At 42.9% G+C, this 18842-nt stretch overlaps 1 protein-coding gene across 1 annotated transcript in view; it reads right to left on the reverse strand.

Annotated features, from left to right (window-relative positions):
* Positions 1–10478: 10478 nt before the first annotated feature.
* Asns (asparagine synthetase (glutamine-hydrolyzing)) overlaps positions 10479–18842 on the reverse strand; it is a 20414-nt gene continuing 12050 nt past the window's right edge. Inside the window, exons 7-12 of the mRNA XM_055612831.1 lie at positions 16476–16602; positions 13679–13785; positions 12723–12823; positions 11748–11829; positions 11441–11596; positions 10479–10836 (exon numbers count right to left, since the gene is read on the reverse strand). Of these exons, the coding sequence (XP_055468806.1) occupies positions 10627–10836; positions 11441–11596; positions 11748–11829; positions 12723–12823; positions 13679–13785; positions 16476–16602 (783 nt within the window). The 3' untranslated portion in view covers positions 10479–10626. The remainder of the gene's footprint in view (positions 10837–11440; positions 11597–11747; positions 11830–12722; positions 12824–13678; positions 13786–16475; positions 16603–18842) is intronic.

The following is an 18842-nucleotide window of genomic DNA, read 5'->3' on the forward strand; positions in this document are numbered from 1 at the left end:
GTCAGTTGGTCTGCTGAAATAGCAGGGATGCTTCAAAAGTAAAACTTAAGAAAACCACACACTGTGTCTGTGTTGGTGTGGCTTTGTGTATACAGCGTGAAGGTTGTCCTTGTATGATTCAAATGTTGATTTCTATACCAGAAGAGCTCTGAGTACTTGCAGGATTGTGGTGTTGTTATTCTTATAGATTATCACTGGCATCCCATATTTTATAAACATACACCTTCCTCACTCTCTGGTTGGCTTAATAAAGATCTGATGGCCAATAGCTGGGCATGAGAGGAAAGGCAGGACTTCTGGGCGTAGAGGGGGTCTCTATGGAAAGGAATCAGTCACAAAGATGATTTGCCAGTGTGACACAGATGTGGCCAGAGTAAGACAGGTGTGACAGCCAAGTGGCAGACGTGGACTAGCACGGTCGGGATAATTTAAATTAGATGAGCTAGCAGCAGCCTAAGCTATAATAAGAATAAATAAATCTCTGTGTCATTATACTAACCGCTGGCAGGTCGAAAACTCCCCACTATATATCTGGATGCATGAACAAGCTAAATGAGGAATAACATCCCCCCCCACCCACACACACAGAGAAAGAGAGAGAGAGGGAGGGAGGGAGGGAGGGAGGGAGGAATGGAAAGAGGGAGAGAGGGAAGGAGAAAGGGGGAAAAGGAGAGAGGAAGAAAGAAAGAGTACAGGATTCTAGTGCCAATTGCACTGAAACTCAAATGCAAAATCATCTTACAAACCGTGTTAGACAATTGTTTCTTTATTTTGCCTTACCTAAAGGTATCGTTTGAACTGACTGTTAACTGGTGTCAATGCTGTAGTTAGTATTTGAGGGAGAATTTGGTCGCCTTCAAATTGGAACGTTTCTGGCTTCAGTAGTCCCTGGTACCTTGTCTAGAAAAGGCAGCAAGCATGAGTACCACCTAGTGGCCATATCTTAGTATGCACAAGGCTACTGGGCACTGGAAGCTGCTTCCGAAAGCAGCAGTAATCCTATAGAAACTGGCTCTCCACCCTAACATGCCTCAACAGCCACAGGGCTCTGATTTCCCAAACCTCCTTCCTACCTAGAATTTAAAATTTTAGAAATGTGATAGCTCTGGTCGTCCTGGAAAAGATGTCACCCAAAGTTGCCAGTCTTCCTAGCATAAATTATCAAACGTAAAGGCCGTTCTGCAGACTGGTATGTGGTCTCTCGTAGCATTGTGTATAATGCAGTCAGACTCACCTGGTTGCCCCTTCAATTCACTTGACCATTTCATGGACATTCGTTCTTTCCGTGAACTTGAACACTGAGAACATGAAAATGAACTGAATAAAATTTGTTCTTTAGCTGAGGAGAGCTGGTGATCTGTGCTAGATGAAACTTATAAGAAGCCATTTGGGCCGATGTTCTGCAGTAGATGCCAAAAGACTGACCCACAAGGAAATGACTCATGCTAAAGTTGTATATGACTGAGTTAATTTATCTAAACTGAGAGATCAGGAGAGGGTCTGATCATACTCAAACTTCCAAAAGCACCAGCAGTAGACAATTTGATAAGCGCTTCGGTGGTTTGGATGAGAAACGTGCCCCATAAGCTCTTGTATTGGGATACTTTGTCCCCAGTTGTCTATACTATCTAGGAAGATCGTGGGACCTTTAGTAGCTATTGTCTTGCAGGGGGAAGAACCTCTCCCTGCTTCGTTTTCTCTTTCTGCTTCCTGTTTGAGGTTTAAAGATATGACCTCTTAGCTTACTGTTCCTGCTGACCAATGCCGTGGCGCCCCAACAATTGTGGACTCTCCCTCTGGAACCATATGCTAAAATAAAATAAACTCTTCCTTCTACAAGTTCCTCCTGGCTGTGATGTTTTTTTCACAGCAACAGAAGGTAACTACTAATCCAAGCCGTACCCTCCTCTTACCTCTCAAGGGGAAAGAACTGGAGATAACCAGATGTGGACAGACCTGTGTTCCCTGTTGTGCTGGTTCCTGATTTTGCTCAAACTGTGTTATAAAAACCAGCTGTTCTGCCATGCCTAACAGACATCCTCCACATTTTAAAAATCTGATTCTGGGATGGTAAAGAAAACCCAATTAGGTCCATTCGCTGTTATTTTGAATTTTTCTTTTGACATGTCATGGAAGACTCTGTCAGAGTGTTATAATGGGGCCAAGCCATCATCTCCTCTAGGCATCCCATTCACGGTCCCCTTCCTAGAGTGTGCGCTGCCCATAGAGGACATTACAACGTGGAAGGGACAGGGAAGAGAAAGAAGCTGTGCTCTCTAGAGAGTACAGCTGGGCTGGAGCAGATGAGGTTCAGTGAGGCTTCCGGTGAGCCTGTGTCATAGCTGCAATTCTTAAGACTTGCAGCTTTGGGGTGTCTTGTGGAGAGTCATCTGCTCTGCAGCTCTGGGATGAGGTCTTTGTGTTAGCTTCCTACCCCTGGATATCCTGGACTTTGTTGTACCTTTAATGCTTCCAACAGTCAAGTAAATCACTGATGTCTTATAGCAGACCTGTCATTCCAGAATGCTTGGAAAGGCTTCTGCTGCCCTAAAAATACCCTCACACACCCACACAGACACACACACATAACGAGATCATTCTCCAGCACTGCTGTGCGATAATGACAGTGAGCTTACACTAAGTGTTACACGCCCTCAGTGGCAGGAGAGCATCCTATCCCAAATTTTGAAGAACTGTGGGGGGGATTCACATAGAGAGAATTATCAAATACACAAATTTAATCAACGAATTGTCTGGATGCCAAGCATGATTTAGAGAGTAAACAATATATTTGGGACAATAGAGAAATATTTTAGAAAGACTAGTTAGTGAAAAACACACGAGTGTTAAAGGGGAAATGTATACACAACACAACAAAACTATGTTTACTAGAGTGTTGGAGAAAACCTGTTTTCGCACATTACTGTTTATACCAAGATTATTATACATTTATAGATATTAATGTTGCAAAATGCAGTTGCTATAGGTGCTTTGCCCACTCTAGTTTTTCACTGACTGGTGCCTCAGATTCCCCAGCAGTGCAGATGCCCCAAGAGTGAACATGCCAATATCACTCACAGCTGAACCCTTCTCCAACAGCCTGCCCTAGCCAGTGGGAACTCCCCTATTAGCAGTTTTCAAAGTTGCTGTCTTATTTCACAGGCCCCTAGACTCAGACACTGATTAAGTTATGTAAATTATTGTTGACACACAGGACGTTTTGTTTGGCCTGAACATTCTTTAACATTTTAATCAGTACTTTAAAAAAAAAAAAAGCTTTTACAGAAATCTGCATCTGTGGATTCTTTTGCAGTGCACAACACAAGTGTAGTCACGTGGCCTGAAAAGACAGATCTGGGGATAGGGTGAATGGCCTTTGCCATTGGTCACAGCTCTAGAGAGCTATAGTCCTGCACATGTGCCTGATCCCTCTCAGCAGCTGAGAATGTAATTTCTGGCCAGGTGACCAAAACTTTGTGCCATATTATGTGATTCACAAATCCCTCGCTGCCCAGTACAGGGCTCATGGTTCCGCACATCACTCTCTCTTTCATCTCTGAGTTGTTCGTTTTCTCACACCATTAAACTAAGGTTAATCACAAAATTGGGAAGGAGCACCGGGCATGGCACAGTCCTGTGTCATACTGATTGAAAATAAATGGTCTGTAACGTGTCATATCAGAAGACATTGTGACAAAGCTGTTTGTATGATCATCACCAATTTACAAAGAATGACAGAACATTTTCAGCCCAAGAGATGGCGAAATGTATTCCCTTGAATATTATTTTATCCCACTATGGTTATTTGAGAGCCAAACAGCCTGGGTGCTAACTACAACATAATGTGATGGGATCAAGTGATAACACAGTAGAATCAAGATAATGTTGCTTTCAGTCTGTTTCATCACAGATGCTAAGCCACGGTTTGAGCTATCAATGGATATATAGCCCTGGAAGCTCTGCCACTTTATTTAGTAACCAACTATCCTTTTCATGTGTATTTTTCTTCACTTGTTGACACAGACCACCATGTCTATAAACTCAAGATTCTTCCAAACTCTACATCTGTATTTCTAAACTCCTGCTCCATAACATCTACATTTCCATTAAAACTAGCAGTGTATCAAAGCAAATGCTGAGACTCATAACCAAATTTTGGGCAGAATGCAGGGAATCATATGAAAGAAGGGAGAGTTAGTAAGACCTGGAGAGGATGGGAGCCCTACAAGGAGAGCAACAGAACCAAAATATCTGGGCTCACGGGTCTTGTCTGAGACTGATACTGCATCCAAGGACTATACATGGAGATAACCTAGAACCCCTGCTCGGATGTAGCCCATGGCAGCTCAGTATCCAAGTGAGTTCCCTAGTAAGGGGAACAGGGACTGTCTCTAACATGAACTCAGTGGCTGGCTCTTTGACACCCTCCCCCCAAGGGAGGAGCAGCCTTGCTGGGTGGGCCACAGAGGAGGACAATGTAGTCAGTCTTGGTGAGACCTGATAAGCTAGGATCAGATGGAAGGGGAGGTGGACCACCCCTATCTGTGGACTTGTAGATGGGTAGAGAGGAGATTAGGGAGGGAGGGTGGGATGGGGAGAGACAAGGGAGGGAGCTACAGCTGAGATACAAAACGAATAAAATGTAATTAATGTAAAAAAAATAAAAATTTGAGAAAAAAACTGTAGTTCATGAGCTCAAACCCCTAAATCTAAGGTTAATGAACAGAAGTTGCTGAGTTTTTTGTTTGTTGTTTTGGGGATTTGGTGGTGGTAGTGTTTTGTGGTTTTGTTTGTGTTTGTTTTGGGTTTTTTTGTTTGTTGTTTTTGATAAGAACTAAAGAGAGCAGAAGATGATGGTCATGACAATGAGGCCTTACCAAGTTCCTATGGACCATCTAACCATATATGAAAATTGCCTTGCTGATACAGAAATATTTCCTATGATATAAATTATGCCAGGCAGAAGATTGCGTTGGCCACAGCTGATCATGTTCTGTTTCTGTGACTCAGCTACTTCCTCAGCTTTCCCTCAGGCTGCTGCACAGACCAACATCTTTGACCGACATTAGACATGTAGCACAGGTTAGTTGCTACTATGTGCAAAGTACACAATACAGGGTTTAACTTTTAGCTGCATTTGCAAAAACCAAGATGAGCTGTGGTTAAGTGAGTGAGATTATGAAAGTGGCATTTTTGCAAGTCTTTTACTTCATTCCAAAAAGCAAACAAGGCTTCGAATGTTGGAACATAATCAAGAGGCCTCATGAGGCAGGAGGGCCACAAATTTAAAACCAGACTCAGTTACACTGAAAGACTCTCTCCAAAAGCAAAATGAAAAGCAAAGAACACCAATAAAAAGCAGTGTGTGTTGTCCACATCCTTTGCTTTCTAGAGAATTGAGGATCCTCCCTTTTAAGAACTTTGTTCTGTGGCCCCAGGTCTTGACAGCAGAAGAGCTATCCCTGCTCCTCACCTGCTGCGGCAGTCAGGAGAGCATACTCTGCACCTTTCCTGGGCACCACAGTAGAGCTGGCCCTGGTGACAAAGGCCTGGGTGAAGCAGCCCCAAGAGAAGGAGAACAGGAGAGTTGGCTATGCCCCTTGCCATCTGTGGTTTTGGGTGGGATGGCCCGGGCAGTGCTGAAGAGCTCATTCTGGTGATATGGGTATGTGGGAGCTGGCAGGATGACCAGCTTAGAGGTGGCCCACCCCAACATCTACCCAATCCATGAACGGGGCCATTCCTACAGATTTACAGCTGCAGGACCTCCACGACACAGGAAAACAAGAGGCTATCCAAGAGGAGTACCAGTGAGGACCCAGTGTTGGAGGTGTAGCAGAAGCCAGGGGTCTTGAACTAGACCAATGACTCATCGCAATGAATATTTGCAAGTGAAGATGTGTGAACAAAGGGTGTATTTTCTGACACACTCCGACATACTACAGCTCTTATCACAAGATTTTGGTTTTGTTTTGTCATCTATTGCAAGAACAGAAGGTAGGTATGAAGAGATGAGGATATCAGTGGGATTGGGATGCATGATATATAACTCCCGAAGAATCAATAAAAAGTTCAATTAAAAAAAGCAGTGAGTACACACCTTTAATCCCATCACCCCAGAGGCAGGTGGATCTTGGAGTTTAAGGCCAGCCCGGTTTACAGAGCAAGTTCCAGGATACCCATACTTCCACGCACATAGAAGATAATGAGATTATACCATTATTATTATCTCTGTCTGCCTCCCACATGAACCAGAGCCCTGCTTTTTATGAGGTCTCACTGTGGACAGGTTTGTTTAAGATGGCAGGTAAGGAGTGATCATAAGAAATCCATCCATAAGCTCACAGTAGCCTGTACAACGGTCGATGCTGTTAGCAAGTTAGAACTGCTCCGTGATTGCTTACAGCACACTGCGGAGCTTCTGTGTTGACTTATCCTGTGAAATGGACATGCTACCTTTGCAATGCCACACACAGGTTTCTTCACACTGGAAGTGCCAGTATCTGAAAAACGCAAACAGTTGCCTGAGAAGAGCAGTGCATCAGAGCACTGCCACCTTGTGGCTTGGCGAGTTATATCATTTGTCCTCAGAAATCAAATGCTTACTTCTACTATTTTTTTTTTAAACTATTCGGACAATGTATAGGTTTGATTTTTTTTTCCCCCCATGGTATTATTTCAAATTCCCTAATGCATTTATTGGCAGCATTTACCAGCTAGGCAGGGCTTGAAATCAAGCCAGAACTCAGAGTACCTCCCTCATACAATATCTAAATCACACATGTACACGTGTTCATTATCGATGGGAAAACTAGAATAACTTGGTTTAAATCAGTATACTTGCTGAATTGCCTGTTAACTGTTCATAAAAAATACATATCCACATTGAAATATAAACTGGAATAATATTTTTCTACGTTTATTGTGTGTGTTTCTAACCCTTTGAAAGGCCACTTCGTGCGGGAAGTTTCTGAACTCCTGGAACCTGCAGCCAACCATTCCCCTCCTTCACTAGCAGCATGGCATCCCCACTGTCCATCACTTTTCTGGTCCATCGGATACTGATGAACCAACTCAACAGAACACAGGGGCAGGACTGCGTTGATGGTAAGTTTACAGCTTCCAACGCAGTCCTTGGCACACAGGAAGACCTATGACTGCGAACGAAGTCTTACTCTAGGGAGCCAATTACAACGCATATAATATATAATCATAATATATTATTATAGGCTTTCGCTATTAAAAACTGCCATGCTCCCACTTCTCACCTGTGTGCAGGTACTGCCTCCGCAGCTTCCTGTTTCCTTCGGCCAGCCCAGCACACCTTGGCTGCGGGTGGCCCCTGAAGGGCAATTCTTTGCTAGAGGTGGGGCTCTTCAGGCAGCGGATCAGGGCATCTGTGCTGTTGCACGTTCTCTGTATGCTTCCGGGTCTCTCACTGTGACATGTGTTTTGCTGTTGCAATTACTCTATTGCTTCTTGATTATAAACCAAGAGGGGAGCAGCACCTGCCGCTCAGCCTGACACAGACCACATCAGTGCCTCACCTGGAGACCCTGAAATCTTGCTTTCAGAGAAGCATCCCCAGGCTGTCACTCTTGAAGGTGAGTCTACGTCATACAGAGGAGAGAACTATTTGGCAACTCCAGGGTAGGTTGGGGAATTAGGGAGGTTTCCCCAAAATGCTTCATTTTCTTTTTGATACCCTCTCCCCCTCCCCCCACACACAGAGGAATTAAGAGCTACCACATGACTGGTTTGGAAAGTGAACAGAAGTGACATGTAGAAACTTTGGTGTTTCAGCCCAGGATTCACCATTTTCATTTTCTCTCGTGTTGATGGTGAGTGTCTTCCTAGACCCCAGAGTGGTTATACAGTCCTCAATAATGAGCAGAGCCCTCCGCTCGACAAGATGGGCATAGTTTCAATGAAAACTAGCTCTAACTGCAGTGTTGATACACTGCAACAGAATTGGCATTTTTCAGCTGCCCTTTTCCTGGGAACCTGGGGGGAGATCCTGTTTTACCTGTTCTTCTCCTTACAGTAGCTCAGAGGGAACTTTTCCCAACAATAACAATGCAATAGAGAAAGAGGACTGCCACCAAGGCTCTGGGAGCAAACAGCCTGGCTAACTTGGGGCTAACCCCCTTAACTAGTTAGCTTAATGTTCAACCTGGCAGCTGACTTAACCCATGTAAACACAGGTAGTAGTGTGTTGGCGTTTCCAGTTACTGTGATATGTGAGAGCTGCTTTCTCCCCAGCTTAACCCTTCTAAGAACCCATTGTGCTTTCAGGTTTGTAGAATGAGGACCATGATCAGAGGACAAGGTGATCTAATCTCTGGCACCACACCAGGGTCCCAGACAGAAGTGTCAGACTAGGACCTGGACTCGCCCAGAGGCTCGCTCCCAAGCACGGTGGTATTTGTTCATTGTTAAATGAGTGGACACTGGAGGCATCAGTTTTTACAGATGCCCTGTGCCTGTGCCTGGGCTTCCTTCCAAACTAAAAACCAGCAGGCACCAAACAACAAAAGCCACTCAACATCACCTCGCTTCCTCAGCCCAACTTCCACTAGCCCACATGATCAAACTCCCATCTGGCTCAAGGATGAGGAAGCAGTTTTTAAAGAGCAGCAAGGTTTTGGGAGAGGTGGACCAGGGACAGTGCTATGACCAAGCTTAGAATGTAAAACCTGCCACACTTGGGTGAGTTAGGCAGCAAAGTGCATAATAGGACAGTTGCAGGGTGTCTGGGAAGTAATGCTTTCCCAAATGCCACTTCAGTGATGGCTCACAGTCAGATTCTGAACCATATGGACCTTCTTCAAGGCTCCAACCCAAACTAAAACATACGCAACTGTGACACTGTGGCCACAGGTAAGAATGTCACACAAATTTCTTTAAAAAGTGGCTCAGTCTAGTTGGGCTGCCTTGTTCGGCCTCAGTGAGAAAGGGTACTTTAGTGGGAAAGGATACCTCAGTGGGAAAGGATACACCAGGGTGGGTTGGTACGCCTTGGAGGCCTCTCCTCTTCTCTGAGGGGAGGGACAGGGAATGGGGTAGGGAGCATGAGGATGGGACTGAGAGAAGGGACTGGGATCAGGCTGTAATGATTAAATAAATAAAAGGGGGGCAAAGTGGCTCAGTCTAGCTCTTTATAAAGCTCTCTACAGAGAGGCTTTGAAGACTTATGTTAACAAAGATGATCTACCTACACAAGTATAGTGTAAGCTTTTCAGCGAAAGCCGTGCAAGAACGTGCTGAAACTCGTTTAAAAGCTGAGGGAAGATGTGGGGTGTTACTTCCATTTTTAAAATAAAGTATAAGAATGTTGTGCAGTATATGGTTCCTTTTCACAGAGCAGGTATTAAGTGTAGCAAGGCTGTTGAGCAGGTTGTAACCAGGTGCTCATGAGGTTGATACGGCAAGAGGATGTCAGCTAGGAATCCTTAGCTGTAAAGGCGCCTGAAAGGACTGACCACTTCTTAGTTCTGTGTGGACTGGACACTCACTGAATGTGGTTAATATGTAAGCAGTTAGAGCATGCACACGGGCTGGGTGAACATTAGCAGGAAATAGGTAAAGAACCATATCAAGTTCAAGAACCTCAAGTATCTAAAAATACAAGATAAGCATTAGGGCTCAGCTTCAGCTTCTTAGACCCATTTATAGCTTTTAAGTCATGGTCTACATCTGGTCTCAATAGCTTTTTCCCATCAAGCACTCCTTCATTGAGACAGCCTCACCATGTAGCCCAGGCTGGCCTCAAACTCTTAATCCTGCTGCAGCCTCCCCAGTGCTCAGAGCTATGTACCAAAATCTATGACATCATCAAGAATTCTTGTACCAATTGTTCCCTTTTCAAAAATGTTTAACAGCTAAATTCATGTATTTTAAGTCCTGAAGTAGTCAATAAGTGTTCAAATGATACCTTCTGTTTCTAAGTGGCATTTCCCACTTCTCCAACATTTCTGAGAAATGTGTAGCTCGGACAATTCTTCTGGAGTAAGAATCAATATATAATGGATCAGGTTCCATACCTGGCCGACCATCTGCTCTTATAAATGAAGTTTTATAGAAAAAAAAATCTGTGTTAACTAGGTTTCAAAATGCGCAGTTTTGTATCAGTGTTAATAGTTCCATAGAGGCCCACAAAAGCCTTACATAACATCTGACCCTGTGTTTGAGAAGTTTATCCCCAGCTCCACAACACTGAAGAGGGGATGTAGCACAATATAAAAAAAAAACTAAAACTGAATTCCTGCCCTATAAACAGAACTGTCACCAGTTCCCACAAACAACACACATCCCAGCCTGCCTAGCCAGCTGTTAGGAATATAGACAGAACTGAGATGCAAAGATCCTATGCTCTCCCCTTTAGCTTAGCTCACTGTCACCACAGGGTGACGGTACAGCAAAAGCTGCTCACTCTCTAGCTACCTTGAAGAAGGTTGCATTAGTATCCACACCAGGAGGCATTTTAGATGTGATAGGTTTATTTCTTTCCATGCCTAGTAAGCCTGAGTGGTTGATGACTGATTTTCATTACTTCTGTTTGTCTCAATGTCTCTACCTTCAGAGCCAGAAGAAACATTTGCTTTTGCACTAGACTTTAGAAAATGTCTAAGCCTTGGCAGCTGACTTATAATGGGTCAGAGTGCGGGCAGAAGGGTCAGTGGCATTGATCCACTTGGGCATCCAATAATGGGTCAGCCAGTCAGCCCGGCCTGGGTAATGGTGTTCAAAGATCTGACGGTAGTAATAGCCTTCTTTAGTTTTTGGAGTATTGAAGGGAAACTTCTGGGCTGCCGTTGCCATCATTGCATCATCAACCTGTAAGACAAATTAAGAAGTAAGACATTTATTTATTTTATATGCATTGGTGTTTTGCCTGCACATATGTCTATGTGAGGGCGTTGGATCCCCTGGAACAGAAGCTACATACAGTCTGAGCTGCCATGTGGATGGTGAGAATTGAACCTCCGTCCCCTGGAAGAGCGGCCAGTGCTCTTAACCACCGAGCCATCTCTCCAGCTCAACACTTTTTTTTTTTTTTTTTAATTTGCTCTGATACAGACCAAAATAAAGTTAAGGCATATAACTATAAATTCATATGACCTTTTAAATCACTCATTTAGAAAAATGCTGAAACAAGCTATACTGAACAGACACAGTAACTTTTTAAAAATTCTCTCGTGTATTTCACACTTGGAGTCTCAGTAGTTGATTGATGGTTGTAAGTCTTTCCTCTACTTTTCTTTCGATCATGGATACTACTTTGTAGTTTTTCATTTTCCATTAACTCTTAAGTAACCCTCATGAAAGAGGTACTCCTTGTAGGAACTGTGGCTCTCTTGTAGATGCAAATATTCTAACTAAATACAAACAGAAATCTCTATTAAACTATACTGTGGCAGAAAATATTTTTAAAACAGACCTGATGTTCAACATAGTCCTGTAAAATCTTGAACCAGGAGTTCTTGACCGAGGTGATCCCATCACTGAAGGCTTCTTTTGGTCTCCAGAGAATCTCTTTGGGCAGCAGGTTGGAGTCCTCAAATGTTTCTCTCAAGAGATGTTTTTCTACCCCATTCTGTCATGAACACAAAAGAAGGCTCAGTGAAGTAACCAGCAGAACCAGCAACATTTGGGTTTTTTTTTTTTTTTTTTTTTTGTTTTTTTCATTTGTTTGTCTTTGTTTTCGTTTTGTTTTGTTTCCTTTTCTCCAGAGTTGATTTACCTACTTTTGGAATTCTCATTTCTGGTGGCAGAGACAAGTAATAGGAGGAAAACCGATGATCCAGAAATGGTACTCTCAGTTCGAGACTAGGGAAGACAGAAGACAGTCTCAGTCAGAAGGCTGCTGTGTGCTGCCCAGCAACTGCACCAGACTGAGTGATGCAGATCAGAGTTACGTTTCAGCCTCCTAATAACCACGCTGCATGACTGGATACATGCTGAGGTCTGTGCTCAGACCACACCTGAGGAGGGAAACTTCCTGTTTTAGACTATCTCTTTCTTTCTGGGTCTATGAGAAATTAACTGTTTCTGTAAGGGCAGGAAAGTTAAGAATCATGAGCGACCTGATCATAAAGATGCATGCAAATGCCACACTGTGTGTATTTGTGGCACAGGTCAGGACATGCAGACAGGTAATAACGATGATTCCAGCCCATTCAAATACTAAATACAGTTTGATAGAGGAACCTAAATGTGTATTTATCCTGTACAATAAAGATCCAAGGGTCTTTTGTTTTTAAACAAGCCCAGTTAAACATGAGAACTCTGGCCAATAAGAAATTGCACCAAAGAAAGTTACTTTTATTTTACAATCTTATCTTATCTCATGCATCTTCATTGCTTGTCCCCTCCGGCAGTTATCAAAGAGGCACTCAGTGGAGCCTACAACTACCTGGAGCCTAGAACATCAGAATGCTCTAAAATGCTGAGAAGTAGCTGCTGCAGCCTTTCCTCTAGGTCAGAAATGGCACATTTTTCTTATGATCTAATGACATAAAACCTATCTGACAAACCCACAGAAGATGCTCTCTCCTCACCCCAATCATAGTATCCAGGCCAGAGCCCAGGTCCTTGGGGGATAAACTGAGCTACAAACCATTCTTTGCAGCCAACTCTTTGAAAAACAAAATAGGCAGCTGATCCCATTCTAATTTTTCCCCCTCCTTCACTCTTTGCTTTCCAACTGAGTAGAAAGTTACCCATGGGCAGCAGTGGTGCGGTCTGCACGGAGAACGTCGAACAGGTAGAGCTCCTTCAGCAGCCTCTCACTCTCCTCCTCTGCCTCCTCAGGAGAAGGAGCCTGTTTAATCAATGAAAGGATGAGAGGCTTTGCTTCCCTCTCACATATAAAATGGAAGATGAATGAGACAGAGAATTTAACCGGGTAAGAGATGTGAGCAAGCGACTTCAAAAGCCAGCAATGTGTTTCTTCTTCTTTTCTTCTTCTTCTTTCGGTTTTTCTTTATTTCTTTCTTTTTTTATTTTATGTGCACTAGTGTGAAGGTGTCAGATTCCTTGAATTGGCGTTACAGACAGTTGTGAGCTGCCATGTGGGTGCTGGGAATTGAACCCAGGTCCTTTGGAAGGGACCCTTAACCACTGAGCCATCTCTCCAGCCCCGCCAGCAGTGTTTTATGAGACAGACCCATCCACCCTCCCAAGTGCTTAGTGTAGAAACAAATAAGATGGATGCCTTGGGCAACAGCAACAATTCCATAGGAATTAAAAACAGCAACAACAAAAAGCAGCTGGGCCTGGGGGTCCATGCCTTTAATCCCAGCTCTTGGGAGGCAGAAGTAGGTGGATCTCCAGGCTAACCTGGTCTACAAAGTGAGTTTCAGGACAGCCAGAGCTACATATTAAGACCCTGTCTTGAAAAAATAAAAATAAAGAATAAAAAAAAAAAAAAACTAACGAGCAGAGAGACAAAAACAAAAGCGATTCTCACGTTTAATTTTAAGAATGAAAAGTTTGATACTATTGAGACCTCTTTCTCCTAAAAGAAACACACCATCAGTTCACACACACACACACACACACACACAAACACTCATACTCAAAAATGTTACCCATCATAAGCACAGAATAGAAACAGCCAAATGATTGTGGCTTTTCTTAACTTAGCCTGAACATCATTTTACTTCAGAGTGCTCACCTTGTGGAAATATATGTAACCCTGTGTTAGTTCATCTGACCCTTCTCCAGAGAAGATCACCACGCTGTCTGTGTTCTTCCGAATATACTTGGAAATTAAATACATACCTTAAGTAAAAGAGAGATTAAAGCTGATGTCAGTGTGTCTTCTGGAAAGGCCCAGAAAAAAAACTGCACACTAGAGTGTCTTGATTGACTGAGTTAATTCAAAAGCAGCTTCCAAAAGAACCACATAAATACTTATAAGCCATGTATACGCAGTCAAACTTTGACAAGAAAATAGCCTATAAACTGCTGTAATACTTTATAAACAAAATTATGTTCTTAGAGCAAGATTTTGGCCTACAAAATTGAGTTTAAAAAACTTACATTTTTTTTTTTTTAAAAAATGTGTCTCACCTGGATTTATCCATTATAAATGGATTAACAGAAGCAGCTTACTTTTAAATCTTTTGTTCTTCTCCTCTAGAACTCCTCACTTCCAAAGTCCACATTTGACTAAGAAAGCTCTGTACATCTTGAAATTCAGCTGCTTGGCATCCATTGCACATCCCTCTACGCTGCTACCTCCTCCAAGCTCATTTTCATCCTTCTCAGGAGAGGCATTTTGCCTCCTGACTCTGCCTCCACCTCACGGAAATTCAATCACAGACGTGCTACAGATGTGCGTATTTAACTACAACGCTTCAGAAGGCCCAACCACTGTAACACTTGAGGAATTTCATTGCACATCACAGCAAGTTTTTAAAAAAAAGCCAGTTCATCTGGTAGCATTTTAGGGGCTCCACAACATTAGGTCTGTCTGATTTGTGGTACACTTCTAATCTCAAAATGTGTTCACCAGATAAAAGTAGAGCGGCTAGTAATTGTAAGCTGTAGGACAGTATTTACATCTACATAAGAACTCCTTAAGGAAAATTGGTTGTAGTATAGGCCTATTTCCCCATCTTATAAAGAACAGTGTTCCTTCAGTATTCATTTGGGATTGGTTCCGGGTCCTCCCCTCAGCTACCCACATCTTCAGATGCCCCAACTTGTTATAAACAATGGTGTTTGCACATAACCTATACACATATACAGGCATGTCTTGTTTCACTATGCCTCAGAGGACGTTCATTTCTTACAGGTTAAAAGACTGGCAAAAAGCAATTAGAAAATATACTGTATCGCTTTCCCACAGCCTAGATCATCAATAGCAGTAACATGTTCCTAAATAAAGCTATTTGGTAGACCGCAGTACACGGTAGCCACACATATTGGATGTTGGTCTGATATGTGTTACTGGCCCTCAAGATCTGGTTACACCTATGCTTGATTTGCGAACCTGCCTAAGACATACCTGATCAGTTAATTAAATGGCCTGTACCTGGTCAAGGCAGAATGGGGTAGGCGTGGCCAAGGTTCCTGGGCTTTGGAGGACAAGGAATCACAGGAAATGAACTGATGGGAAGAGAGAAGGATGGAGGATGCCCTGATGGGTTAGCATGGAGAAGAAAGCATGTGGGCAAAAAGAAAGGACTCCAATAATGGCATGGAAAGGTCCAGATGACCTGGCAAGCTAGGGTCAGATAGAAGGGGAGGAGGACCTCCCTTATTAGGGAATAGGGGAGGGGCATAGGAGGAGGAGAGGGAGGGTGGGATTGGGAGGAGATGAGGGAGGGGGCTACAGTCAGGAAACAAATTGAATAAATTGTAATAAATGATGATGATGATGATGATGATGAAAAAAGAATATAAGCAAGTTCCATAGGGTTATGTATGGAAGGTAGACCAGATGAAGAGGATTAAAGCAGATGGCATTGGGGGATGGGAGATGGCTGGTGAGGATACTGAGACAGTGTTAAGAAAAATATCTGTCCAGCCCAAAGTAAATTAGGCAATTATAAATCTAACAGGTTTCTGTGTCTTATTATTTGTGATAGCAAGTTAAATAATACTGCCGTGACAATTAAAGGGCAAATAATAATAAACATTAAATAGCCCAACAGTTTTATAATTTACAACACACATCCATAGCTTTATATGAGCCAGGAAACAAAAACTCACTTCACTGAGGCACTGAGACATTATTGCAGATCCGAACCTCTGTCACCCAAGCAATGTTCTTGTACCTTAAAACACCTCTAAATTATGTACAGTATTTGAGACAGAATAAATGGTATGTAAGCAGTTACTACACTGCATGGTTTAGAATAATAACAGCAATAAAGTCTGTGCATATTCAGCAATTTACAATATTGCTCTCAAGTGTATTCGAGCATTGTTTGGCAAAACTCAAGGATAACGTTAAGTATTTTGGCTCAATTATAACATCCAGGATACTTTATACAGAGAAAATGGAGCCAAAATATGTATCGCTTCTATGGTCAAGCCAAAGACGCTAAGTGTGCAGGAGCTCTGCTTTAGTGTCGTGTCCTGGGTGCTGGAAACTGCCTACAATGGGACAGGTCTGAGTTCACAATAAATAATTCGCATGAGGTGTGGGGAGACAGAACTTAGCCTATAGTATGTGCCGAGTAAATATCTGTTATTATTTATTTATATGAGGCATTCTTTAAGACTGTAGGCATAGCTGACCTCATAAATTCAATGTTCAGGGTTTCTGGCTGTATTCATTAAGGCCTTCCTCCAGTCCAAAAGAAATTCAGGGCACTCTTAAATGGTCAACATATTATAGTATTATTAACAATATAGGAATTTTACTTGTATTTATAGTTTGAAAACATCTCAAACTGAAATCATGTTGAACTTTCTACTTTTTCAATATTAAAACTCTTCGCTACAACAAAATCCCTTACCTACAGATGCTCGAACTGTTGTAATATCATAGGTTTCCAAGGAAAATATGACCTCATCCAGAGCCTGAATGCCTTCTTCAGAATTAAAAAGGACTTCATGATGCTCGCTTCCGATATAATTTGCCACCTGATTATGAAAGAGAAAATCCATATATCTGTCAAAGTACTATTTTTGAAAATAAAACGGTCTAGCTCCTCTCAAGGCACCCTGAATTACCGTGATGAAAAGAAACAAAGCAAAAGAATCAATGGGACTTCCATGACAAGAGCCAGGGCAAGCAGTAAGATCACCACAGCAAGAGCTGCTCAGGCCACCAGACCGTCACGGCAAAGAGGCAGTGCAGGCCACCACCACATGTTAGCCGAAGCATGCCCGGTGCCTCTGCCTGGCCCTCACTCTCCATTCAACCACAGAGTAAATCTCCTTCCAGCTCTTCCCAAATCAAAGCTACAGCCCAACATACTCCAGGTTCCCAAACAGCACACTGCTCTCTCCTATTTTACCTCGTTGTTCTGTAGTAGGACACGGTCCCTCTTAGATATCATCTCCTTTTTGCTGTGCTGAAACACCTTATTTTACGTCTAGCATGTTAGACCTACACAAGTCGCCTTTGTCTGTCTTCCAGCACACACCTATGTGCCTTAGCATTCTTCTTGACTGACCGTTCTCAGTCATTCTAGGTCTTTCCAGAGCAAGAACCCCATCTTCTGCATATGAAATTGTATGTACAAGGTCTGCCCTGCCTACAGTTCTTAATGAAATGCTTCATAAAAAAAATTATAGCTCACAATTACTAGAGTGCTTATCACACACTAGGTTCTGTGTCACACACTTCATATGAACAGACAATGTTTTAATTTTTAATATTAGTTACATTTTATTAACTTTGTATCCCAGCTGTATCCCGCTCCCTCATTCACTCCCAATCCCACCCTCCCTCCCTCATCACCTCCCTCCCTGCCCCTTTCCAAGTCCACTGATAGGGGAGGACCTCCTCCCTTTTCATCTGACCCTGTTTTATCAGGTATCTTCAGGACTGGCTGCAAAGTCCTTTTCTGTGGCCTAGCAGGACTGCTCCTCCCTTGGGGGGTGGGTCAAAGAGCCAGCCATTGAGTTCATGTCAGAAATAGTCCTGTTCCCCTTACTAGGGTACCCACTTGGATACTGAGCTACCACGGGCTACATCTGAGCAGGGATTCTAGGTTATATCCATACATGGTCCTTGGTTGGAGAAACAGTCTCATAAAAGACCCCTATGCCCAGATATATTTGGTCCTTGTAGAGCTCCTGTCCTCTCCAGGTCATATTAACTCCTCCTTCTTTCTTATGATTCCCTGAACTCTGCGGAAGGTTTGGTTATGAGCCTTAATATCTGCTTTGATACACTGCTAGGTAGAGTCTTTCAGAGGCCCTCTGTGGTAGGCTTCTGTCCTCTTACTTGTTTTCTCCTACATCCAATGCCTATCCCATTTGTCTTTCTAAGTGAGGGTTGATCATCTTACCCCAGGTTCTCTTTCTTGTTTATCTTCTTTAGGTATATAGATTTCAGTATGTTTATCTAATCTTATAGGTCTTTATAAGTGAGTATATACCATGTGTGTATTTCCACTCCTGGGATACCTCACTCAGGATGATCTCTTCAAGGTCCTACCATTTGCCTGCAAATTTCATGATTTCTTTGTTTTTAATTGCTGAGTAGTATTCCATTGTGTAAATATACCACAATTTCTGTATCCATTCCTCAACTGAGGGGCATCTGGGTTGTTTCCAGGTTCTAGCTGTTATGAATAAAGCTGCTACAAACATGGTTGAGCAAATGTCCTTGTTGTGTACTTGAGCATCATTTGGATATATGCCTAGGGGTGGTATAGCTGCATCTTGAGAAAGCACTCTTCCTATTTGTCTGAGAAAGCACCAGATGGATTTCCAAAGTGGTTGTACAAGTTTGCAATCCCACCAGCAATGGAGGAAGGTTCCCCTTTCTCCACAACCTCTCAAAAACTAAAGTTGTCACTTGAGTTTTTGATCTTAGCCATCCTAATGGGTATCAGGTGAAATCTCAGGGTTGTTTTGATTTGCATCTCTCGAATGGCTAAGGACGTTGAGCATCTCTTTAAGTTGAACAGACACTTCTACTTTAAAAACAACCCATTGTACACTGAGTGTGGTGGCCTGTGATCCCACAGGATGCGAAAGTGGCCTGTGATCCCACAGGATGCGAAATCTCACTAAGGAGGCTGAAACCAAATGACTGGTATGACATTACAGCCAGCTTAGATCACGTAGTGAGTTACAGCCCAGACTTCCCCTCAAACTCAAACACACACACACACACACACACACACACACACACACACACACACACA

The sequence above is a fragment of the Psammomys obesus genome, unplaced genomic scaffold, assembly GCF_907164565.1.
Source record: "Psammomys obesus unplaced genomic scaffold, mPsaObe1.curated_primary_1811, whole genome shotgun sequence".
Lineage (NCBI taxonomy): Eukaryota > Metazoa > Chordata > Mammalia > Rodentia > Muridae > Psammomys > Psammomys obesus.